The 24,526-nt window shown below is 49.2% G+C and overlaps 7 protein-coding genes across 7 annotated transcripts; 3 read left to right on the forward strand and 4 right to left on the reverse strand.

The window, feature by feature from the left end:
* Positions 1 to 1,013: 1,013 nt before the first annotated feature.
* On the forward strand, positions 1,014 to 3,627 carry CI109_107045 (uncharacterized protein; the record flags this gene model as incomplete). The annotated part of the gene is made up of 13 exons (XM_032007573.1): positions 1,014 to 1,234; positions 1,320 to 1,348; positions 1,427 to 1,499; positions 1,580 to 1,669; positions 1,741 to 1,811; positions 1,884 to 1,945; positions 2,005 to 2,052; positions 2,123 to 2,495; positions 2,624 to 2,893; positions 2,999 to 3,058; positions 3,161 to 3,270; positions 3,384 to 3,518; positions 3,595 to 3,627. 13 exons carry the CDS (start codon positions 1,014 to 1,016, stop codon positions 3,625 to 3,627), a joined length of 1,575 nt encoding a protein of 524 aa, XP_031858112.1.
* A 387-nt stretch (positions 3,628 to 4,014) lies between these two features.
* CI109_107046 (uncharacterized protein) lies at positions 4,015 to 7,355 on the reverse strand (the record flags this gene model as incomplete). The annotated part of the gene is made up of 8 exons (XM_032007574.1): positions 4,015 to 4,089; positions 4,166 to 4,285; positions 4,344 to 4,436; positions 4,504 to 6,534; positions 6,605 to 6,648; positions 6,713 to 6,726; positions 6,917 to 7,117; positions 7,279 to 7,355. The coding sequence occupies 8 exons, from the start codon at positions 7,353 to 7,355 to the stop codon at positions 4,015 to 4,017; spliced, it is 2,655 nt and encodes an 884-aa protein (XP_031858113.1).
* Positions 7,356 to 7,673: 318 nt separating this feature from the next.
* Positions 7,674 to 9,669, reverse strand: CI109_107047 (uncharacterized protein; the record flags this gene model as incomplete). Its single annotated transcript, XM_032007575.1, has 8 exons — positions 7,674 to 8,023; positions 8,087 to 8,133; positions 8,182 to 8,728; positions 8,799 to 8,808; positions 8,871 to 9,045; positions 9,105 to 9,137; positions 9,189 to 9,257; positions 9,320 to 9,669. 8 exons carry the CDS (start codon positions 9,667 to 9,669, stop codon positions 7,674 to 7,676), a joined length of 1,581 nt encoding a protein of 526 aa, XP_031858114.1.
* A 1,457-nt stretch (positions 9,670 to 11,126) lies between these two features.
* CI109_107048 (uncharacterized protein) lies at positions 11,127 to 14,134 on the forward strand (the record flags this gene model as incomplete). Its single annotated transcript, XM_032007576.1, has 5 exons — positions 11,127 to 12,196; positions 12,286 to 12,375; positions 12,464 to 12,669; positions 12,741 to 13,144; positions 13,223 to 14,134. The coding sequence occupies 5 exons, from the start codon at positions 11,127 to 11,129 to the stop codon at positions 14,132 to 14,134; spliced, it is 2,682 nt and encodes an 893-aa protein (XP_031858115.1).
* Positions 14,135 to 14,929: 795 nt separating this feature from the next.
* CI109_107049 (uncharacterized protein) lies at positions 14,930 to 17,889 on the reverse strand (the record flags this gene model as incomplete). The annotated part of the gene is made up of 9 exons (XM_032007577.1): positions 14,930 to 14,950; positions 15,018 to 15,222; positions 15,397 to 16,115; positions 16,179 to 16,283; positions 16,332 to 16,487; positions 16,547 to 16,699; positions 16,768 to 17,007; positions 17,070 to 17,264; positions 17,341 to 17,889. 9 exons carry the CDS (start codon positions 17,887 to 17,889, stop codon positions 14,930 to 14,932), a joined length of 2,343 nt encoding a protein of 780 aa, XP_031858116.1.
* A 1,867-nt stretch (positions 17,890 to 19,756) lies between these two features.
* On the forward strand, positions 19,757 to 21,648 carry CI109_107050 (uncharacterized protein; the record flags this gene model as incomplete). The annotated part of the gene is made up of 3 exons (XM_032007579.1): positions 19,757 to 20,107; positions 20,180 to 21,394; positions 21,451 to 21,648. The coding sequence occupies 3 exons, from the start codon at positions 19,757 to 19,759 to the stop codon at positions 21,646 to 21,648; spliced, it is 1,764 nt and encodes a 587-aa protein (XP_031858118.1).
* A 352-nt stretch (positions 21,649 to 22,000) lies between these two features.
* On the reverse strand, positions 22,001 to 24,436 carry CI109_107051 (uncharacterized protein; the record flags this gene model as incomplete). The annotated part of the gene is made up of 14 exons (XM_032007580.1): positions 22,001 to 22,142; positions 22,198 to 22,292; positions 22,360 to 22,532; positions 22,648 to 22,893; positions 22,953 to 23,137; positions 23,206 to 23,282; positions 23,336 to 23,413; positions 23,478 to 23,488; positions 23,542 to 23,653; positions 23,732 to 23,882; positions 23,941 to 23,955; positions 24,016 to 24,055; positions 24,112 to 24,147; positions 24,214 to 24,436. 14 exons carry the CDS (start codon positions 24,434 to 24,436, stop codon positions 22,001 to 22,003), a joined length of 1,584 nt encoding a protein of 527 aa, XP_031858119.1.
* Positions 24,437 to 24,526: the final 90 nt, after the last annotated feature.

A 24,526-nucleotide genomic window follows, 5' to 3' on the forward strand; every position in this document is an offset into this window, starting at 1 on the left:
CCCCTGTTTGCTGGCCCGCCTCATTTCAGTTGTTATGTCCTTATCGAAAGCGAATCTTTGACATCTATGGGGTGCATGAGATCCAGGCTGGAGTTGGTAAATTATTTAGCACGTATGCATCCGAGGTCTTTATCTCGGTGATCGCCGTCGATCCGGACATTTCCTTATCTCTATTCAGAATCCGTTCGCACTACCGCCTCGCGTACACTAGCTTGGGGGTTAATCACGTACATCATTCACATATTCACTCTCACGCCTCATCCTCTTCGAGCCTTTGCGCTGAAGTGCAGAGCAGGCGGCCGTACTAGCCCACGGGCGGTTAGTTCTACACATCATATGAATTTACCGATAAAGTTCTCCCGCTCGACGATTATTTTACCGAGAAATGCACTTACCCCTCTCCTTCTTCCTTGTGCTAATCACCTTCTTTCTTATTCAGGGAACGTAGTCACTCTTCCGCGTTTGCGTTCCCCCTCTTCCCCCTCAGACGTCTTCCTGTCTGCTCACTAGTAGATCGTGTGCGCCAGCGCCTAAAGTCTAAAATGTCCAAGTGAACGGAAATAGAATTCGAACTCGAACTCGAACTCTCACGCCTTGCGATTACGGCAACGATATATTCTCTTATCTCCTAGTTTGGATGACGCAAATCTGTCCACCTTCTCTCCAACTGCCAGACTGACAGTCGCAGTTAGGATAGGAGTCCGTTCCTTCGCTTCGCTTAATATAGCCTGTGCAAGGCTATTACTAACTCTTCGTATGAGATGGACAAGCTTTCGGATTTGAGCGAGGGATGGGTATATGTCAATGGGATGTGATTGGATTGCGGGAGATAGTCCAGCTGGGAATGAGAGATAAGGTAGAGGTGCTCTGGCTGGATATATAGAACGAGGGTGTTCATATTCACCACTCTATCCTATCCACTTCTGTGCTATTATAGAGTGTGAGGTTTGACCATCATCATTATCCTGTATACTTGACGACCGCAAATCCACACTGTTTCACATTTATACACGATGTCGGACAAACTTGCCGATACGGACGAGAAGAATCTCTCCAACGACACCGAGGCACAGACCAAAGTCCTACCTGTCGGCGAGACCGATGGTGCGCACCACGTACAACTCGACGATGTAGATGAAGCAGCTGCTTTTGTGGCTGGTTTCAAGGGGGAGATCACGCCTGAGATGGCGGCGAGAGTGAGGAGGAAGTGTGATAGGCACCTACTCCCTCTGATGTGAGTGGCATGAAATCTACCTCGAGATAGATCCGTGACCATCTGTAATCTACTTCGTGTATGCTGATGATTGGATACGATACAGGATGATCTTGTACTTTGTACAATTCACAGGTACGTCGCTGGACGATTTCCAGCTCTGTCACTACGTGGCAGGAATCGACATCGTCTGACAAAGTACGTTGTATATAGACAAGACGACCCTTGGTTCATCCTCAATCTTGGGTATCAGGAAAGATACCCATCTCTCTCAAGCTCAATACAAGTGAGTCACAGATCAATTGTCCGGCCTCGGATTATGCATCATTACTGCACCCGCTGACACCCTCGTCCTTGCCCTCGTAGCTGGCTTGGAACCATCTTCTATCTCGCTTATTTGATCTTTGAATGGCCCCAGACTTTGGGCTTACAGAAGTTCCCTCCTGGCAAATGGATGTGAGTATGGGCGGACCTTCGTACCGCGTCAACAAGACATGCTGAGCAATGTCGGTTTCTCCATTTCGCAGGGCTGTCAATATCCTCGTTTGGGCAACGGCACTGTGTTGTCATGCCGCTTGTAAGAACTTTGCAGGGTTATGTGAGTGGCACTGCTTTGGAGAACTATATCACACAAGAGAGAGGCAATTCTGATTATCGTTGTACCTCGCAGTCGTCTGTCGATTCTTCCTCGGAGTGTGTGAGGGTAGTATCACTGCTGGATTCCTCATCGTGGTGAGTGCGCATGCACTACGAATGAGGGTGTCTGTCAACTAATGTCTCGCCTTCTGCAGACAAGCATGTTCTACACCCACGCCGAGGCTACTCAACGTGTCGGCTACGTAAGTTACATCCCGTCTCCAGCGCTCTCGTTGCCTCTCTGCTGATGATAGGGTTGTATCACCTCCACAGTGGTTCCTCATGAACGGTACCGCCCAGATATTCAACGGACTCGTCTCCTTCGGTGTATTCCACATCGACCCTGAGAAACTCGCACCTTGGAAAGCCTACATGCTCATCACCGGTATCCTAACCTTGATCGTCGGGATCTGTTTCTGGTTCTTCATACCCGACAGTCCTATGAAAGCTCGATTCCTGACTCAGGAAGAGAAGATCATCGCCATCGAGAGATTGAGAGGTGAATCTACAGGTGTGGAGAATAAGACTTGGAAAAGGGAACAGTTCATAGAGGCTTTGACGGATTGGAAAGCTTGGGCATTTGCGATTTATGCGGCGAGTAATAATGTTGCGAATTCGTTGACGAATCAATCGGCTTTGATCATCAGTGAGTCGTAGTGACCAATCCCGATCCCTACGATATGTCTCTCGTTATGTTCCACGAGCCTGGTTACGGTACACATGAGGGTCGCCTTAAATCATAACCCAGGCTAACATGTTTTCCCTGCTCGGCAGACTCGTTCGGATTCACTGTCGGACAAACCGCTCTGCTAGGCTGCGTATCCGGTGTCATTGAAATCCTCACCATCCTCTCGTCTGTCCTTTTCATCAGAAAGTTTCCCAACAGTCGAGGCTACATTGGTGCCTCGTACGCTATCCCCAATATCATCTCGGGGGTGTTGATGGTCGCTCTACCTTGGACGGCGAGGGCAGGGCTGCTGGTCGCTGTTTATCTGGGAGGAGTAGGGACGCCAGGTTTCGTCTTGTCGTTGTCATGGTGTGCAGGTGGGTCGCCTTTTCGCCTTTCGTGAATTACCCTCATCAGTGTGGCAGGGGAGCTTTGCAATACGTGTCGTTAGATTTGCGCTGATCAGTCTCGATAATTCGCAGAAAGCAACGCTGGTCATACCAAGAAAACGACAACCAATGCAATGTTGCTTATCGGATACTGTGAGTATCGCATTTCCCGACTTACCAATCAGTCGAACTCCTATAGTACAGTTCAACTATCAAACCTGTTCTTGATGGCTAATCTCACGTCCCTCACCCCAGGCCTCGGTAACCTCCTCTCACCTCAGATGTGGCAGGCCAAATACGCTCCTCGATACTACGTACCATGGGGTATAATCCTCGGTACCTACGTTGTGAACCCTTTGATCCTGGTGAGTTTGCGCCTGAATCGTACGGCAGCGACGGCGACTGTAACACCAGTATCACCCGTCAGAACACAGAGTATGAGTACGATCAAACTGACAGATCTCTCGCTCGCGCGTAGCTCACAATCCGATTCTTCCTGAACAAGGAGAACAAAAGACGTGATCGACTCGCTTCGACAGGTCAGATTCAGATTGAGAAATATGTAGATGAACATGGGAATGAGATTGATTCGACGTTCTTGGACATCACCGATGTGAGTGGTGGCGCTTTTGCACTTCAGCATTGACAAAGGTATATGTGGCTGATGCGGTTGTTTTACCGAACCGTAGCGCAAGAATATGGCCTTCAGATATCCACTTTGATCCATTCGACCTTAGAATTGGGAGACGAAGTCGGCGAAAGTACGAGTATCAAAACTGAGAATCAATTATGTGTCGAGGTGGATACGCAATCTTGTTGGAAAAGCGATATGTAGGGGAATGAAACGGGACCTCAGATGTTGTGCGGAGTTGTACGCGGTTGTAGAGTAATTAGTTGTAGAGTGAGTGGTTGTAGAGATGATAATGGCTGGTTGGCCATGCGGCCGGGAGATTAGGAACACAATACAGTATACAGACTTGTCAAAATGAATCGATTGTCAGTAATCCAAAAGACAAGCTCATGTCTATAGTAGGTCTGATTCTGATCAGCATGAAAAAGTCCATCTACATGTTATACTCGTACTGTATGTGTGTGATGTACATCGAGAGTTATTGCAAACACATCCGCAAGCCTTGCAAAACCGTCTCCTTATCTTCCGCCGAGTCTGTAAACAGGAAAAACTCCTACGCGGCGAGATCGACAAAATCAGCACTGACTCGATGTGATTTTGTGCAACACGCTGATATATACCACACTCACCTCTTCACCCTTCGGTCCATCTGAGATGACTTTGAAACTGTCTTTGACTTGCGATTCTTCATATGTCTCAGACACCGATGATTTGGATCCAAAGTAGATGGTCTGGATAGGTTTGGCATCCTGCGCGAGAGCGTGGATCAGCGAACTACGTGACGTTCACGTTACACATTATACTCACCCCTTCCGTCTTGAACAGTCTCATCTCGGTTGAAAGGAGGTGGAAGTATCGTCGTCGCCACGTCATAGATTTGTAAGTCTGCACCGTAGCCCACTACGCCCCAGCACACAGACCGATTAGCTCTCTCAATTTATGATCAAGATGGACGATAACCACTTACCCCGCGCAACATCACCCCACCGTCTTTTCTTCCTTTCTCCAATCCCTCCCTTATAGAATTCTTCCTTACTCTCTCTTGTTCCTCCTTCTGTCTTTGCTCTTCTTCCCTGACCAGACGCTCATGTTCCTCCTTCTCCCATTGTATTCTCTTCTCATTCTCGATTCTCAATCGTTCTTGTTCTTCGGCTTCAAGTCGTTTCCGTTCTTCCTCCTCAACTGCTGATCGCTCTCGTTCTTCCGCCTCCAATCTAGCTCTTTCTTCGGCCTCAAATCTCGCCTTCTCTTCTTCCTGTCTCAGCCTTTCTTCCTCAACAACTCGGAGTCGTTCAAGCTCCAGTCTCTCCTCTTCTGCTCTCCTGGCAGCGTCCGCCTCTTCTTCGAGCTTTAGCTGTTCCAATCGCACTCGTTCTTCCTCCATCCTCTTCTCTTCTGCTAGACGTTTCTCTTCCCACATCCTTTCTTCTTCCAGCCGCTCCTGTTCCGCGGCTCGTCGAGCCTCTTCTTCCCGAGCCCGCGCAGCCGCCTCAACCTCGGCGTGTTCTCTCAGTCTGGCTTGTTCCGCGGCATGTTGACGAGCTTGTTCTTCCTCCAATTGATCATGTGTCGCCACTGTTTCTGTCGCGGTCGGAACATCATCGCTTATAGCTTGGCTATGATCCACAGGTGTGCCACCGCTTGAAGGCAAGGACGACCCTCGTTGAGGTGGCTCCAAGAGGTCCTGTTGCTTGTCGCCATCTATAGGTGTACCTTTATTGAAGTCCACCACGCCACCTAGAACAATCCCGTTTCCTCCATTGTGATGTTCATGGTCGTCTTCCGGATCGGACTCATCATAAGCCAATCGAACGCTCCCGTCATCATCATCGTCATCATCATTCAAATTGACATCCCTCGTTTCCTCATCCGCAACGAGATTCCCTCTTGAGCCTAACTCTCCCCGCCTCATTTTCTCCTCTTGATCCCTTCTGAACCTCTCTTGGATCTCGGTCTCCTGGGTCAGACTCTTCTGTCGTGCAGTGTACAACGCATGTCGAGCAGACGGAGAAGGCGAAAGTGAGGATGATCGACTTGTCGGTGGAATGACAAGATTCTGCTGTTGTTCCTGTACGTGGGATGTTTCGTCCTGAGGCATGAAGCCGTTTCCATGACCGTTGGTACCTGCTCGCGAGGGGGAAGTGGGATTTGATTCATTACGATCTTGGTCCGGGAATCGATCTGTTGATACAGAAACAGGTTGATGACGTTGACTGCCAAACGTTTCGTCTTTGGGAGGAACGGGAGGGGCGTAATCCAAATCACCGTTTCCGCCATATCCTCCTTGTCCAAATTCGTTCACTTGGGGACTGGTCGGCGGTGAACCGTTCGCGGGTGTCGTACCGCCTATGACATTCTCCGATACTCGTCTCTTGCCTCCCAACGCTTTCACGAGAGAACTGGCCTTGAACCGGCTCGTACCGGGCGAGGTTGGACTACCAGGCTGAGGGGAGTTGGTCTGAGATTGAACGTATGTCGCAGCTGGTGATGAAGATGAGGCTTGACCAGAGTTATCGTCAATGGAAGGGGTGGATCGATGTGTGAAAGTGTGCTTAAGTCTCGCTCCGAACGAAGGTTTTCTACTCCGGGCATTATCATCCTTGAAGTAATCCGTTGAAGATATGCCTTGCGATTTGAACTCTGGTCGTGTAGGTGAATCAAGCGAGATCGGCCCTGCAAGATTAGGACCGGGAGAACTTGTGCGTTGCGGTGAGTCGATGTGCGATTGCTGATGATGCTGTCTAAGTGGGGAAGAGGTGGACTCGACATTTCGAGCTGTGTCCGCATGGGATTGACCATTACTTTGCGAGACGCTACGAGGGATATCCCGACCCTGTCCAGCAGCAGTGGGTGATAGAGGATCTGGGATGTCGGAGCCTGGCACCGTGTACTTCGGTATAGGTGTGGGTGCGGATGAGTGGTCAAGTCCAAGACGCTCGGTGACCAGGTCTTCCGTCAGTTGAGAGGGATGAGCGATGGTGACCAGAGCAGAATAGTCCTGTGTAGGGGGTCAGCGAACCAATAACGACTAGTTGGAGTGCGATGAAAGAGACGATGATATCACGTACGGGGAAGAGATTAGCGACTGCTCGAGAGTGGACGATAGCACGGGCTAAAGTCATGCCCAAAAAGTATCAGCAGCTACCAACCAGCGTCTACATGATTGTTAAACCCACCTCTCTTTACACCGCTATTGCAGATTTGAGGTAAGTAATGGTCAGCATCTGCCAGTAGATTATGCACTGGCTCGTCCCATCGTTCTCTTGTCTTCACAACAAAGCCTTCCCCATGTGTATACTTGAGCATACACCTCGTAATTACTCTGATGTCCCAACACACATCCCTCCTCTTGCTCAAACACAACTTAGCTCACAACTCACCCTACAGTATCCCTCAGAAAGACCAAAACCAAACCCTTCCCTCCGATATCTCCATATCCAAAGAGTACATCCTCATTCGTTCCGTTCAAGTGTTCTTGCCATTGTGGGAGGACGGGATCCGGTCCGCTGGATACTAAGGCTAAAGAGGGGGTATGAGCTGCTGGTGATGCGGTGGACGGTGTTGCGTAGTGGAGGATGAACCTGCATCAACCAAAACTCTGATCAGTTAACACTATACATTAACAGTGATGACATGATAGCGCCAGTGGGATATATCGTGAATCCTGGTTTAGAGCTGAGATGGGAGGAGGATGCTAGTCGTTTGATCTCGAAGACAAGGAGAAGAAGAGAAGCGCACGGACCATGAAGTTTGATCATTTGGATCTGCTATCGCCCCTCTCACTGCTGTCAACTGCGGATCTGATAGGTCGATAGACATCGCGCATGAGATACTCGTTGTCAGATTCGTAGCGAAATAGTGTTATATCAAGCCCAGATAGATGTCGAAGATTGGTTGCTTAATGTTATGGGTGTATTGTGTAAACAAAGGAGAATTGAGGTGGAGTACATTCTGGATTTTGCACTGCAACAAGGGGTTATTGTCGATTATCCATCCCTTCAGACAAGACTTGACCTTTGATCGTGTTGTTCTCGAGGCTAAAGTACACAGCTTCGAATCATGTGTAACGATACTTACTTCGTCTTCGGTATCCATGTAAAATCTATGCATCTACCGCTCTACAGTACGAGTACTAATCTACAACCCCTGAGCCATCCCACTCTCGCCCTCATCATCTTCCCCTTGTACGATCTCTCCCTCTTCCAACACCTTCCACCCAATTCTCTCCAACCCGGGTATATCATATGCAGGTTTCTTGACCCATTCCCAACCTTCCTCCTCCACCAGCTCCACTTCCTTCCCTTCGGGCAGAGGCAAGTCTCTTGAAGCGGCCGTGAGGAACTCTGATACCGGTTTCAGGACCCAGCGTTGTCTAGATTTGGTCTTATCGAAGTATGGCCCGTCGAACCATCCGAGATGACCACCTGAGCCTGTCACTGCCGCGTAGATGTGGGAAGACTCCTCAATCTCCTCTACCGGCAGATGCTCTATAACACCATCAGGGCTTGAGTCAGATTTGTGCCAGAGAACCAGTCGAGAAGTGAACTCACCTCCGTCAATCACCGGGTCGTCGAAAGCGTTGATAGCAAGTAATGGTCTGCGAGGGAATTAGCTACAGTCTGAGCACATAATGACATGCACTCACACCTTGACTTCTTTCAAGACCTTCCTGGGATTAGCCCATTCATAATACTCCTTAGCCGAAGGGAACGGCCACGCTCCTATTCCTCTCGGTCCTCCAATCTTACAGACCATCACGTCATCCGCTTTCCTCAACCTTGTCCCCATTCCCATCTTTCTTCTTTGCTCCTTCAGCGAGCCGAGACACTCTTTCACTGGACTATCGTCCGCTTCGAAGATCGCAGGATTGGCTTCGTACGCCTTGAAGAACAGTTTGAGAACGTTCTTTCCCAGAGCAGAGGAGTATATTCGAGCAATTAGCCAATCGTTTTCGAGTCGATGGGACATCGCTGTCAAGTCCCACGGACAACCGAGGACGGTACCGGACGACAGGAGGGAGGATGATCCGACTTCACCAAGATGACGAGTGAGAACGGAGGCGCCGAGGGAGAAGCCTACGCCGTGAAGTGTGGACTGAGGGTGTCGATTCTTGATGAAGTGCAGGGCGAGAGCAAGATCCATCGTTGTTCCTGCAGAATACAACTGGCATGAGGTGACGGGGACACCGGCGCCTGTGAGAGAGGGTTCTAATTGTTAGTGGTTGCCCTTTGCTTCAACAGACCGCTTTCGGTCAGCACTCACATCCTCGGAACTGCGAGATCAATCATGCCATCAGCTGCGGCCCCAAGGAAGATGGTCGATATTGCCGCTCACATTAACCACGATCCCCCTTCCTCCCAGTCCACCCTCTGACTTCGGCTTGATGACCCAAGCCAAAACATTTCTCACATAGCTCTCGTGACTTCCGCCTGTCAGACCATGACATACGACAACAGTAGGCGCGTCTGGGGGCAGCTCGTCGTGATTTTCTGGAGTCGCGTCGAGACCACTATATTGTTGCGTCGTCAGCTTGGCCAGATCGAAACGGGTGAAGGAAGCTGCACTCACATAGTCCCTCCGTCTGGAAGTCTCAGGTATGTTCTGTGTCTGGCGTCAGCTGGCTTTCTCATAGGCATGATAGATACAGCTCACCTGACATAGTGCACCTTGTCCACTTTTGTGAAATCTCCAGCTACGATATAGAATGTCTGTAAATGACCACTGTATATTCACCACATAAGCATGGTCCGTTTCGAAGGGATGCAAGACGAGGTCGTACTCACTTTGGTAACCAATGTGCAGGCTTGAAAACGCCTTTCAAACTAGGGACGTTCTCCCTAACCCAATCCGTAAAACTCTTCTCTTCAGTTTGCACTGCCTTCCCCCCTTTCTTCTCTGTTATGGATGCAGATTGGCGTATACGTATCAAGGCTGGGTTGGTAGGTATGATCTTGACGATCTGTCTAGCGTACGAAGCCATACCTATACAACCGCCAAGGAAGAACAGGACCGAACCGATAGGTGCGAGAATGGGCTCGAAGACGTAAAGGAGGATAGAGGCGAGACTGAACGATTTGGTCTCCTGTTCGAGGTTATCCAGATCGTCTTGCTCCTTTGAAGTGAGTGATACCATCTGAGAAAGGGGATGAGATACCGGTCAACGATACGTTCGTTATCAAGTCGTTAATGAGGGATTAGATAGACAAGGAAAAGAAATAGGACAGAATCAACAGTAAAAAAGTTGACGATTGTGACGTCGTCGTAGTCAGCGTGAACCGGTTTTTCAGGGCGATCAAACCGCCGGTTATACACGAAGTAGTCGTAGGCGGTAACGATAAGGAGGTTATTTCGTACCAAACATTCACAGATCACATTCAGACATCAACAAAGGAACAGAGAACAAGCTTGGGGAAAAGGAGGGAAGGAGAAAAGAAGAGGAAGTATTTCTGACATGTGTGGATGTAGAACCCCTTTGCACTTACCCAAAGCCCAGCCTTTCCATCGATCGGTCGGTTGTCAAGGCGAAAGCTATGCTACGCACTGACCGCTCCGAGGTACTGCATGCTCTCGGCCCACGGACTTGTAAAGGTGATCGGGTCGATGTTTGTTTTCGGATCAAACATGACTACGAGTGAGCTAAAACGAGGTGTTGCCAAGTCCTGCTCCTGCTGAAACAGGGTGCATGACCCCTTGCGACGACGATCACACTTAGCGTTGGCGTCGAGACGTCACCGAACTTGATGTACAGATGTTATACTGACGTTGGGGCATGACACGAAAGGGCTTTCGGATATTCTGTAGCTCGACTGGCAGTGATCAGGTGTGCGTCTATCGCGAAGCAACCAATGCGCATCGAAGCTAGTCTTCTTCAATCACCACATCACTTCATCCTCTGTTACCGCCTTCTCTCCTGGAGACCACCCTAAACAGATAAATCCCGTTCACCGGCTGGTAATTTCCCACTGAATAGCGGTGGAAGCTCCTCCTCCTTTCGAACACCGTAGACCTACCCTTCCGCGAAAGGACCGACTGTAACCTCAGGCTGGACCGAGGCGACCGCCCAGAAAAACGCTCAGTCGTTGCGCTGACAGAAGATCAGACTAAACGATATCGTCTCTGGGAATTTTGTCGACCCTCATACTAGCTGGCTCTAGTTAGAGGCCTTTCGCTCAGAGATTTGGCCGAACGGTATCACTTTGTTCTCGGACAGAAGGTGAGCTGGAACCCGACATTCCTTACTCGATCCATCCTTTCGCCCCTGGAGTCCCTTTCTCCTCCTTTCTTCTTTCCCTGGGCGACATGCGTGTTGTTTACACTATAACGGCTAGAACATCCACTCCCACTGCAGTGATTTGTCGTAGAGCAAAAACCGAAAACCAAACGCTGACTTACAGTTGTTTCGCTTAGAGATCCAAGCAACTGAAGCTGAACACTTGGCTGTGACTGCAAAGCAAACGAGTTGTAAGTGTATCCAGCACATCGTCACGTCGTCAATTGTCAGTTGTTGACTTGTTGGTCATATCCGGCGGAACAGTATCGATACGAATATTTCTTGGCTAAGTGTACTTGATCCTCAACAATCTTTTGACAATGTTACCCGTCAACCCCCATCCCAATGACGACAACCAAGTGGGTGATCGGGTGTCAACCGATTCGAATCTACTCGAATCAGGTTCAACAAGTTCACCCGATCATATACCGATGGACGTTGTGACTCCACAATCAAGTTCTACCTCTCTTGAGGACAACGTGCTCTCCGCATGGTCCAACACCTTGGCTGACCACGACCAACACTTACCCGAAACTCCCTTCTGGTCATTCACCTCGGAGGACCAGCATCCCTTTCAACAGATCCTGCAACAAGCCCCGCAATCTGCTATACCATTAGGTCAACACCAAATGCATCAAGCAGATGGGATGATTACCACTTCCTCCACTTATCCGGGCTACGGTTCTACCACCCCTGCAACAGCCATGACGCATTGGTCACAACCATCCGCTATCGGCACTTCATTCTCTGGCTGGCTGGAAGCTCCTCATACAGCATCTGTATCGACCCTCACATCTCCTACCACCTTACACAACCAAATCGCCACTGGTCTCACACCAATGTTGTCAAATTTTGGCACAATGGCCACTCCTGCCGTCCAAAGTACGTTTCCTAGCGTACCTGCTCGACCCGGTCCCATTCGCAGTCGGTCTGCCACTTTCACCTCAACCATAAATGATCCACGCCATCCAACGGAGCTCGTTCGACATAATACTACCACCACCACCGGCCGGATCACCACACCACAATCATCGTCACATTCAGGTCATCATCCATACCCATCGCCTCGCCATCCATCTCAAGCACACAATGTAACCCCACCATCTCGTGCTCCGATCTCAGCGCCTCGCGTTGGGGAGAGTCCGGCTCACCCTCGTAAGATATTCCACCCAAGTCCAGCTTCAGCAATCTCACCTGCAATAGGCGTCGATCTCACCCATCTTCCTCTCGGACATGACGAACGTACGCAGAAACACGCGCGCGGTGGTCTCCCCTTCGGTCCTGGTATGGTGGGTATGCGGTTGCCCCCTACGACGGAAAGTAAGCCTCCAAGGTTCAAACCTTCGAAAGAACAACTGGAAGTATTGATCAACGCTTACAATGAGAATATGTGAGTGCTCAACGGTATGCGAATATCACCAAGTGTACAACGTGTCCTGCGACCAGCTGTTTGATGCTGACATGATCTGTGATATGTAGGAACCCTGATAGCGCTGCGAGAGAAGCCTTGGCAAAACGGCTAGGACCGGATGTACGTCCAAAGACATTGCAGATCTGGTTCCAGAATCGGTAAGTGCAAGGGTGTCCATGAAATCAAAGAAGCCACAAGGTAGAAACTCTGTTCAAACTAATCTGCTCATCATTTTCATTTTCATAGTCGATCGAAATCACGAGCAAAGGAGAGAAATGCAGTTCTGCAGCGAACTCATCGCATGTCAGAGGGAAATGATGGCCTGCCACAGAGCCTGTCGGGACATCGCGGGGACAGTGGCAGTCAACCTACGAATCCTGGGGATGGTGGAGGAAGTGGCAAGCGAGGAATTGACGAAGCGGCTCTGAAGAGTCTAATTCTTGGAGACAATCGTACGTCTACTACCATTCCACGATCTACCACTCGGACGAATGAGTTGACGCTAATCTGGCGTAAAACTTAGAACATCTTACCTTACTGCCTATCTCGGTGCTTTCCATCTCGACATGGACCCGCTTCCTTATGCCAGGTAGCGGCACCACTCGTCCCGATCTGGCCGCAGCACTTCATCTCGAATCGTCACCATCATCTCAGTCGTCTCGTAACGGTATATACCTCTATGTCCGGCATCAATCTGAGATATTCCGCATCAAAATTCCGATTGCCCCAAGGGCAATAACGAATATCCATACAGCCAGTAACCCGAGCTTGGACACAGAGGCTGTGGCAATACGTTTCGACTTGGCTGGCGGTGTGGCAAAGTTCAGTGGATGGTCTCAAGACGGGGAGAGATGGGTGGACGTGGGAGACTTTACCGGAGGCCAGGCTAGTGAGGGGGGGAGATGCGAATTGACTGGACGTAAAGATGTGAGTGTCTGACGTTGCAATGCCTGAGTTGACTGTGACAGTCTTTCATTATACGCTGAAACTAAATTCCGCACACAGATTCTTGTCCCCGCTTTCACACAAGTCCAAGGCTTACTCTTATCCATACAAGCCGCCACGCCGCTTGACGCAACCTCCAACACTCCTGCCCCCATCCCCTCGTTCCGTCCTGCACCCACCCCGACTTCCTCTTCCTCCCTTCCTCCTACTCATGCAATGTCCAGAACGTCAACTTTGGACATACCACACTTGGCCACACGACCGGTACACCAGCGACAGAGATCGGTATCGCAACCGGTCTTAACGACTCTGACTTCAAGTGCGACGCCAACGGCTCCGACAAGCGCGGTCCATTCGAACGGTCATATCGATCAAAGGAGTTCGATGCAACCGAGCTTACGGGTTGTTTCAGATCCACAAGGTACCTCTTCCAATTCAGTGACATCAACGTTCACCGCCTCACTTCCCATGAATCATGATGGCGTATTCGCCGATAACTCATCATGGAACGCACTCTCCACGCCGAGTCTCGATAATTTTCACTCGCCCAACCTCGGTGGTGTAACGCCGACCGCAGCGTCTGCAACCAACGTGTTCTGGAATACCGATTACCCCGTGACGTCAGGAAGTACTACCTTACAAACACCCATGACGGGCGAGGGCATACATGTCCTAGCACGAAGTGACTACGTCTCATGTGCTGGGGAGAGCGCAAATGGGATGGCCTTTTCCGAAATCGACATGATGGGAGGGGAACCCATAGGAATGACGGGTGTAGGATCATCAAATCATAGTGAAAGTACGACATCGTCTCCACCGTTCGATCTCGATGATGATGATGATTGTGACGATACGAGAGAGGGCGTGGCGAGAGAGAAGACGAGATTGGGAGAGATGGAAGGTAAGACGAATGTCGGACTGGGGTTTGGTCTCGGTTTGGGATTAGAGAATCACACCATATCTATGAGTTGAGCTGAGTGGTAGTCACATATACAGTACGCAGGTGGACATTTACACACGGTCGGTATGTACTACAATTACACACGGGATGTACAGTATGAATACTGCCCGACAATCACGTACGAAGTCAATGGTCTCTGAAGTGGACGTCTTGCATCGCATTTCGTCAGATGGTCATAAGATAATCACTGTATACGGTATCACTGAGCGGCCGTTGATGAAGTACATGTACATGTAGTCACCACAGTACCAGCTGCCACTCCCCGCACGAGACTTACTGACAAGTTGACACACTACTGTACCTACCTTTGTGTTCAGCCAGATCACTACCCGTGACCTGACCTGATCCAGTGGGCGCTGATGACTCATCTACTTCGGCCGCTGCATTAATTGAAAGACTGAACGATATCACTGTACCGCGATCTAAGTTGGTTGAAGGGAACAGCCTAGCCTAGCCGCTACGGTAAGTTACCCATAAAACGCGTTCCGTTCAACGCGCTTTCTGTTCGACTTGCAAAAACACTGCGCATCGCATCGCAACACAGATATCTGTAAATAATTATTCATAAAGAGATGACTGAAGATCGACATGGGTATAAGATAAGACGATGGTATGAAATAATGGTGGAGGACATGTTAATTGATAAGAATAGTGAGAAACGAAAATGACCAAAATCCACACCTGAAGAACAGCAGGAACAACGAGTACAGCAAACGTAATCTTCCAAATATACCAAGAAAAAACAGTTCCCTAGTCGTGGCCAGATCTGCAGTATAGTCGAGACAAAAGATGACTTCCATGACGCCTCACCGACGCTTCGAGAACAGCTAACAGATGATATAGATATAGAATATCAGCGACCCAGCCGTCATGTAGACAATAGAGCCCACTCACCTTGTTGAAGAGGGCCAACACTTTCGGCACATTCAATTGCACATATTCCAAATCCAACATCGCCTGATGATCTTTTTGCTTTTCCAACAGATCATCAATCTTGAGATCCATCTCCAAGATTGGCTTTTCGCGTCCTTTGAAATGGAGCGCGATGATGAATGTTCCAGGGGTAGGGGAGGTGATGTTGAAGTAGATGTTCATTCGGCTATGAAGGGAGAGGGGTCAGTTGGGCGGCAGAATGAGGATACAGTGTAGATTAAGGTCGAGGAGGTCGCGTTGGTAGTGACCTTCCTTCTGGACAGACCAGTGACGACACACCATAGACATTGAAAGCAGGAAAGGGTGGCGGAGGCAAGGAAGTTCGAAGCGCCAAACTCACCGGTTCTCTGGGACATTACTCTCCATGATAATCCCCTCCTTTTCGAACTGACTATGTGTGAACCTGTACGGCCCCAACACCGTATTCTTCACCTGTTTCTTCTCCTTGCCATTGACCGTGACGACACCCACACCACCTCCCGCTCCTTTATCTTTACTACTCGTCAGTCTCACGTTTTGAAGGTACGCCTTATACTGTTCCAATTGACTTCTCAGATAGTTGTTGTGATCGCAGATCGTCTTGTAAACTGATTCCAAACTTCGACTTTCCAAGACCACCTTCTCCTTCGCATTGCCTAGATGAACCATCTCGGCAGCAACTTCATCTTGCATTATCTTGTACCCGTCTTGTCGATCGACCACACCGGCCGCGTCCAGTTCCGACAATAGTGCTTGCACTTTGATACCTCGACGAACGAGAACGGGATCTTTAGAGGTAGCTGCACGTTCGGCAAGAGCAGAAAGATCCACAGGTCGGGCATTGGCCATTTGCGGCATCGAACGAAGTAATTGGACGAATATCGATTTAGCTTCCATGTAATTGATATCGTTCTGCGTGACGCTGTCGGACATGAGAGCGGTCGAGAGATCCTGAATCGGCGTCTCCCATCGAGAGTAGAGCGGTAACTCGATAGATCGGTTCTCTTTTCGTGGAACCTGGCCAGGTGCTGGACCGAGCTCGTCAAGCAGTATTCGCAGGTGATGTCTATCGTTGGGAGACTGCAAGTTCGGCACAAATACATCAGCCAAATGCTATCTTGGGTCAATTCCGAGCCTTCTCACCAAGGTGTCCATATGTTGCATCAGCAATGAGTGCGTGTTATACAGCTCATTCAGCGTAATGTTGATCTGCAGATCCTTCTTCGACAACGCCATGTATTGGTCCAGCTGCAAGGGGTCAGCCTCACACGGTTTCCATTACTACTTGACACTCACCTCCAATGACTCGTAGAAATCGCCAACCTCACACAGCGCATTCAGGAATTGATTCATCCTGACTTTGTTGCTCTCCACAAAGGGATTGAGAGACATCATATACTGCTCCTTGGCGTAACTAGGCTTGTTCGCAAGGTTCTGCAACATCTTCGCAATCTGGAGACGGCCAGCACGTCAGCCTACCCAACAACTGCTGATAAAGCTCGAACACTCACCAAAGTCAAAGTTCGACGAGGGTGCTTCGCCGGTACGCCATCTACCAGCATATAGGCTTGTGGCGTCACGATAGCAGGATTGATGAACCGTAGGAAGAAGAACCCTCCAATTAAAGAGCATATGGAGGCATCTGACGCTTCAGGGTATTTCCTCTGCAAATCACTCTATATCAATAACCAGTCGGGTGCTGCGTGCAAGTATCACATCAACGACCACTCACCCTAGTCAAACTTCTGATCTGCTTGCAGATCCATCTGATCCCATACGGTACCGTCTCCATACTATCTATTATTGTCGCCAAAAAGGTGTTTGCAATTTCCATGAGCATCGTGAGACGAGGGACGATGATGGCTTGGACATCAGGATTGGCAGCTGCGACTTCTGGCGGGACACCGCGAGGTAAAGATGGTGGAAGGATACCGCTATCTTCCTCTATTTGTTGGATCATTTGCTCGTACACCTTCGAGGGGTCAGAGTCAGTCATGACAGAAACGCGACTTGAGCGAAATCAGTTTTACTCACCTTCAGCGGATTGATCTCCAAGTTTAGGTCTTTGTGCTCGATCAAACTGTTGATACGGTCCGCTAGCACACCCTTGAGATAGCTCTGTCCTGGTCCTCGTCGTGTGTAGGTGGTCATCATTCGAGAGACAGGGGTATTGGCTCGCAGGAGGGATCCGAATTCGTTTGTAGTCTCGAACTGAGCAGAGAGGACGCTCTGGAAGGGAAGGAACGATAGTCCAAGTTAGTCATCCATCACATCTAGACATCCAAGGTAAGAGTAAATCACTCACTTGAAACATTGTCAGGAGGAGATGCTCTTCTCTCTGTTCGTATTGATTTCCATACAGCGTGAACATGACCGTCTGGAGGAGAGTATCGATTTCTGACAGACTGACCAGTCTACAAAGACTGGCCACATGTCTCGGTTCGCTTTGCAGCAAAAAGAACAGATTGGCATATTGACCCATCTTCCTTTCGTCGGGCCACAATCCGCTTTCCTCATCCACATCTTCCAATGTCTCCGCAACTTCGCGCTTCTCATCCGCCGCCATCCGATTCTGAATCAAGAGCGCTATTCTCGAATCGAGATATCGTACATCCCTTTCCAGCACGAAATTCTTCTTCGATTGTGAGGATATCCTAGCTTTCAGATCTCTTAATCGTTTTTGGGCACGAGCGAGATCATCCTCCAGTTCGACATCCTGTTCCGCCGCAAGCGAATACATCGCATTGACAGAATAACGGTTCGTCATCCTGTTGGTGAGTCGTCGGGAATGGGTGGAACCGGATGGAGAATTGAGGGAAGGGCCCGCCGAGGAGGTAACGGTCATCGTTGTCATCGTGTGTTTCTCAGATACTAGATGATTGAGTAGATAGTATGAGATGTGATAAGATCAATATTGGTAATGATGAGATGTTGATGTCGCGTCGAGCGCGTCGTGGAGATGGAAACTAATGATGAGTCGGAAGAGTCGTTGACGACCGACTTTTTCAGACCACCTTTCGACACACAGCGCACTAGTTGTTGTATCTAGATGCGATCTGACAGGGGTATGCGGATGTTGATTGTGCTGCGGGAGTACCGAAAGGTGTGATCGAGGAGAACAAAGGATGTACACGAGCGGGTCGAGCAGAGGACTGTTGAATGGCGATTGATGTCAAGGTTGGTAGTCTCCCTTGAGCTGCGAGGTCAAACAGGAAACAACCAACAACGGCGCCAGCGATGAACGGAGGAAGAGGAAGAGACAAAGAGAAGATAAGGTAGAGCCAGAGAGGATGATTGCTCGTGGACGTGTATAGCGAGGAGTAGTAGTACCAGAGGATTATTTGATGTTAGCTCTGAAATGAACTTTAAAACAACAGATCAACCTTTTGGATTAACTAGTAAACAATTACGATATCGCATTAGGGTAACATTCAGGAAATCAGGGTCTACTTTTGTATTCCAGTTTCATATCTCATTACAATACTGTTCTATTGAGTTTCTATGTCTGCTCAGGGCTTAATCAATAGAGCCTTGATACAATCAGTAGGATAACAGGAGGGGGGATCTCGTACTGTCACGAGTAAGCCATGGTGCAGAAGCATACACAACAATCAGATGTGCATGATGGTCGTGCTACTGAGAAAGTCGTGCATAGATTGCTGGTGCGCGATAACATGTATGCATGTGGATCATTCAGTCTAGCGATTATTTCTTGCCAGACCTAGTTTCGAACGAAGTCAGCAACGACACTCACCATTGAGACACGAATGGCAGATCAACTCACTTCTTGATACCGGTACCACCCATAGGTCCCTTCTGAGCAGCTATACATCCGCAAGCAACGACCGATTAGCATCAGAACCAACACGGACAACGAGCTTGCGCGTGCCAGTGGGAATCAATGTGATTGTTCTTGGCTAAAACCAGAACCCCACTCACCCTTCGTGGCGAGCGCTTTCAACTCGGCAGCCTCCTTCTTCTGTCGCTCCTTGAAGGCAAGATCGTCATCGTCGCTGTAATTCGTGACATGATAGGGTCAGAGCGGTGTTGCATCGTTATTGGCCCAACTGTCAGTCCACTCACAGCTCCTTCTTCTCCTTCTTGGGGGCCTTGAGAGGCTTAGCTGCGATAGTTGAAGAAAAGTCAGTATGGCTAGACATGACCATGTAGTGCGACAGATATGCTATCGCGGCCTGGCTTCGACGATAGCTGTCTGTCGGATCTTCTCGTGACGGGGAACGAGTCGAAGGTGGAATCGTATTACTAACCTTTACCACCTACATCCGAGATACGATCAGTCAGCACGATACCTTCTCATCACGACGGGCCACATACCTTGTCTACCACCCATCTTGTTATATAATTATGATAAGAGATAGGTTTAGATAGTTATCAATACCTTCAATCGAAATTTGCCAGCGTTGTGTTTACGAGTAATCTGACGGAGGGGTGAAAGTTGCTAACCCGTCAACGGGATCAAATGCAGAGGAGATTTCCCACGGTGAGCCTCATTTATAGCTTTCTCACGATGTCTCACCTAGCTATCGTTCTCATCGAGGGAGGTGAATAGCTTCCGGTGTTTTAGTATAGTCTTGGACTTCGTCATTTGCCGGCGGATGTATAACATATTAGGACACTGGAATCGATACTAACCACTTGTGACTACTTTTATCGCGTGATTCTACCGTTTCTGTTCATATGCAGGATATCATTGTTGACGTATGTCCCCTTCTTCTGCGGGAACGCCAAATGCGGGGTCAGAATCTGACAGAAGAAGAAAAGAGGTTGGGGAAGGTGGAGGTGGAGGAGCGTTGCTGGGGGTTGACTACATAAGGTCATCGTCGACACCTGTTACGAAAGTGGTTCCTCACCCTCCTGCATACAGAACACTCAATCGACATACTGCAATCATGGTGTTGATCTCACTTGGGATACTCGGTTTGGCTTTGATGCGGGGTGTTCCCGCTCAGTCGTCTAGCACATCTACGGCCGCTGCTGTTCCCACCGGTACACCTATCTCTGGTGATTATACAGGTGCTTATCGACCACGGGTCCATTATACCCCTCCTAAGGTAAGTGCAACGACGCTTCCTTCGGACAAGATATAAAGGAATGGTTTAGCTTAGCTTATGTTGTTTGCGTAGGGCTTCATGAACGATCCCAACGGTCTTTTCCTCGATCCCAACGGTACCTGGCACTTGTACTACCAATACAACCCGACAGATGTCGTAGCTGGCAATCAACACTGGGGTCACGCTACCTCTCCTGATCTATATCGCTGGACGAACCAACCGATCGCTCTGTTCCCTCCTAATGCCACCTCAGGTGTATTCTCCGGTTCGGCCGTCCTCGACCCTAACAATACATCCGGGTTCTTCCCGAACCAAACGGACGGTGTTGTCGCGATGTATACACTCAATACGCCAACTGCGCAAGTTCAAGAAATCGCTTACTCGACCGATGGAGGATATACCTTCACTCCATATGAGGGGAATCCTGTGATCGATATTGGATCGACTCAGTTCCGTGATCCGAAAGTCGTTCGATATCAAGATCATTGGGTGATGGTGATTGCCTTCGCTTCAGAATGGGTTATCGGAGTATACACCTCGCCAAATTTGATAGATTGGACACACGCCTCGAATATCTCTCACATCGGTTTACTTGGCGTTCAATACGAATGTCCAAACCTCGTTCAAGTTCCTGTTACCGGCTCTGGCTCTACCAAAGAGTCTGAAGGATGGGTACTGACCATCTCGATCAATCCGGGTGCACCTCTAGGCGGATCTATTACCGAATACTTCGCAGGAGAATTCAACGGCACCCATTTCGAACCTTACGACGGTGCTGCAAGATTGAGCAATTTCGCCAAAGACGATTATGCTGGACAATTCTTCTATGATCAGCCGGTCAGTATCGGTTGGGCGAGCAATTGGCAATATACCAACGAGGTTCCGACCGCCAATGAAGGTTGGAGAAGCGCAATGACCTTGCCTAGGAAGAACTATCTCAACAATACAGGTCTGGGGGGATATGAATTGGTTCAGGAGATTTACGACCTATCCCCTATCTTGGGCAACAACACCATTCCTCAAACTAATCTTGTCAACTCGACCGCTTCAACCACTCTTCCCAACGTCTCTGCTTTGTACTTTGATGCCAACATCACCATCCCAGCCAATTCGACATTCAACTCGAACGCGGTATTCAACTTCACTTTCGCAACTGGTACTGGTGGAGAGAGCGTAAAGGGAGGATATCGTTTCGCTGGTACTCCAGCAAACACTATCTGGTTAGATAGGGGCAATACCAACGGGTTTGATTCGCCTTTCCTTACCGACAAATTCTCAGCGAGTCAGGTGAGTTGCCTTGACTAAACGTTTCGGTCATCGCTCATTTGTATGCCTATACATAGGTCAATCGAGCCACCCGTATCCAAGGTGTCGTGGACCGAAGCTTGATAGAGGTGTACGTCGATGGTGGGGCAGTCGTTGGAACGATGGTAGTCTTCCCGACAGAACCACTTGTCCAATTCGATTTCGAGTCGAGAAACTTACCAGAAGGGCCCGAAATCTCGTTCGCGGCATGGGAGTTGGTCGATACGTGGGCGTGAGCGGAGTGTCGGCTTGGGAGCGGGGGCGGGGTGAGCAAAGAAACACTATCATAGATCTGGCTGAGGAGTGGTAAAGCCCATACTGTATTGTCTCGCATAAAAATAATAGCATCGTCGCATGTATCGCCGTTGAAGGTCTGTTCATGTAACCATTGTATCGCTATGGTGCTCATATACCGAGATACCGACTGACATTCATATTGGATGTTATCCCATTTCTAAAGCAATCTACAAACTTTGTCGTACCGACTAACCGTGATAACACTAATAACCCTAACAACCAATCATCCTGTTAAGTTACCCTTATCGTTACGAAAGACACCAATAGACTAATACACCCGCACCCACACTCTTACACGCTGATCCTGCTGTTGACTGCCCGGATTCGATGATCCATACCTTTCTTCTCGTCATCTTCTGCCTCGGCGTCTCGCTCTCGTTGCTCAGCTTCAGCAGCTGCGTCTCGTTCCGCTGCGATCCTGACATTCTTGGGTCTACAACAACATCAGCTCCCATATTACATATCCCAGCTTGGTATGAGGAACATACCTGATATATTTGACTTCGACGTATCTGAGACCGAGGGCCATGATGATGACCAAACACCACAGCGCGATCTGGACTTGCCATCCGTATCGATAGTGCTATATCACCGGAACCGAAAGGTTTGGTTAGTCATAGAACCGTGAGATTGTACAAAAACAGACTTACAGGAGCTTCTCGAGCTGGCCAGATGAGAGGTCCTGACCAAGCACCACATGCGTAGTAGAACGCGATCGCGAAACCGAGTGTGAAAGCTCGCTGTTCGGCGTCAAAGGGATTGACATCGGATAACCAAGCCCAGATACAAGGTGCAGTAGCCAAGGACAAGTAGCAGACGAAGTCTGTCATGCGAAGCGTCTGGTCAGCAAACTCCCATTTTAGTTATATGCCACATCGAACGGGTGGAGGACACGAAGACGAGGGCGAGGGAAAGAAAGATCACACAAAAACACTCACAACTAAAGTATTTCGCATTGTCCGAGACTTTCCAGATACTCATGATGACACCTGGGATGATGCCGATACAAGCCTGAACGACGATGGGGATCCATCTGGTCTGGAAGTAATCCGAGATGAAACCGACGATCCAGATCGTGACGATGGTCATCGCACCACCTCCGATGGGTATAGCATTGATCTGAGCGACGGTCCATCGTTTCGTGCCATCCGCGTTGAGCAAACTCTTGAGCCAGAGGTTGAAGTCTGCACACAAAGCAAATCAGCACTGTCTCTGATTGACTCTCTCGTTGTATGTGACTCACATTGGTAAGAAGCTTGCGCAAGGACACTGGAAACGTAGAGGATAACGAAACAGTAGAACAAAGGTCCAGTGAGGGCCTTCTTGACCGATCGGAAGTTGAATTTCTTGCTGTCCGCTCGCTTGAACTTGTTCGCTCGGAAGATGGCCATTTCGATGTGCTTGGGTCGCAACCAGAATGCGAGGGGGCTAAGGCGTGCAAGCATATACATCAGTGATTGTCCGGGTCCGGTTCTCACGGGATGGGCCAAACTCACTTTGGGTTGGAAGGGAAATCGGGGATCAAGAACAGGCCCGCAATACTGACAACAATGGTGAGAATACCATCGATGATCTATGAATTGAAAGTTAGCTGCCGGATGTGATATCGAATTCGAGCACACTTACAAACATCCATCTCCAACCAGAGATACCGTGAATACCGTCCATACTTTTGTAGATAGCAGCTTGGAGCGCACCGGCGAGCTATCAAATTTGATCATCAGTCCAGCATTCTACCACTCGCACAGCAGGGGGCGGCGTATCTCACCATATTTCCGACTATAGCAGAGCAAGATTAGCGGATCTTCTGGTGCGAGAATCAAGACACTCACCAGATTGACAACTGTGATAGAAACCGATTCTAAAGGCGATCTCTCGGGGAGTGTACCAAGACATGAGAAGCATGATAGCACCGGGATAACAAGAAGCCTCGAATGCTCCGGTCTGCAGTTGGAAGAGCCAATTGTCAGCATGTCACTTGGAGACGTAGCCAAACTCGGGCTCAACATAGCAACCACTCACAAAAGCACGAAGAATATAGACTTGCTTGGCCGTGGTAACTTTGTACGTGGCGATGGTCAAGACACCCCAAGTAGCCTCGAGCGCGGGCAACCACCATGAGGGTCGAACACGGGTGATGATGATTTGAGAGGGGATGAGGAAGATTGCGTAACTGAGATTGTGGAAGTATCAGTCGCCGACAAGGTCGATAGAGACCAGATCAAACATACCCGACGTTAAAATAACTGGTAGCATTCGTATATCAGCAACTGCTCTATCCGGATCCCGAACAAAAGCAAACTCACGTAGTGAAATAGTTGTATTCGTTTCCGTGCAAGTTCAATTCTAATCGACGACGCCTTATCAGGACCACTTCGCCAGACCAGATGGAACCAACTCACCCTCTTTCATACCAGAGACATAGGCAGCCGAGATATCTATATTCGTCCCGTTCAGTCAGCCGACCGTCTACTGTGTACCGGAAAAGATAAGGAGCTACTTACTCTGCTGATCGAGATATTTGACGACTTGGGAGATACAGACGAAGACCAACAAGATCGCGTCCAACCTTGCAACGAACCATCTCTCGCTCTTTGTCTTCTTCTCAATGACAGCACCGGTCTGAGGATCGACATACATCGAAGGGTCGATGACGGCCACGTCTTCAGCGACGTCGGCTTGGTGTTCGACACCTTTGGGTTTGAACCCCAACATTGTGGACACCATCGTGGGCGAGCGGGCGAGTGCGTGAGCGTTGATTGAGATACAGTAATAGTCCTAGTTTTCTCTTAAGAGTGATAAAGCTCTTCTTGAATG

This window comes from Kwoniella shandongensis, chromosome 13 (assembly GCF_008629635.2).
Source record: "Kwoniella shandongensis chromosome 13, complete sequence".
NCBI lineage: Eukaryota > Fungi > Basidiomycota > Tremellomycetes > Tremellales > Cryptococcaceae > Kwoniella > Kwoniella shandongensis.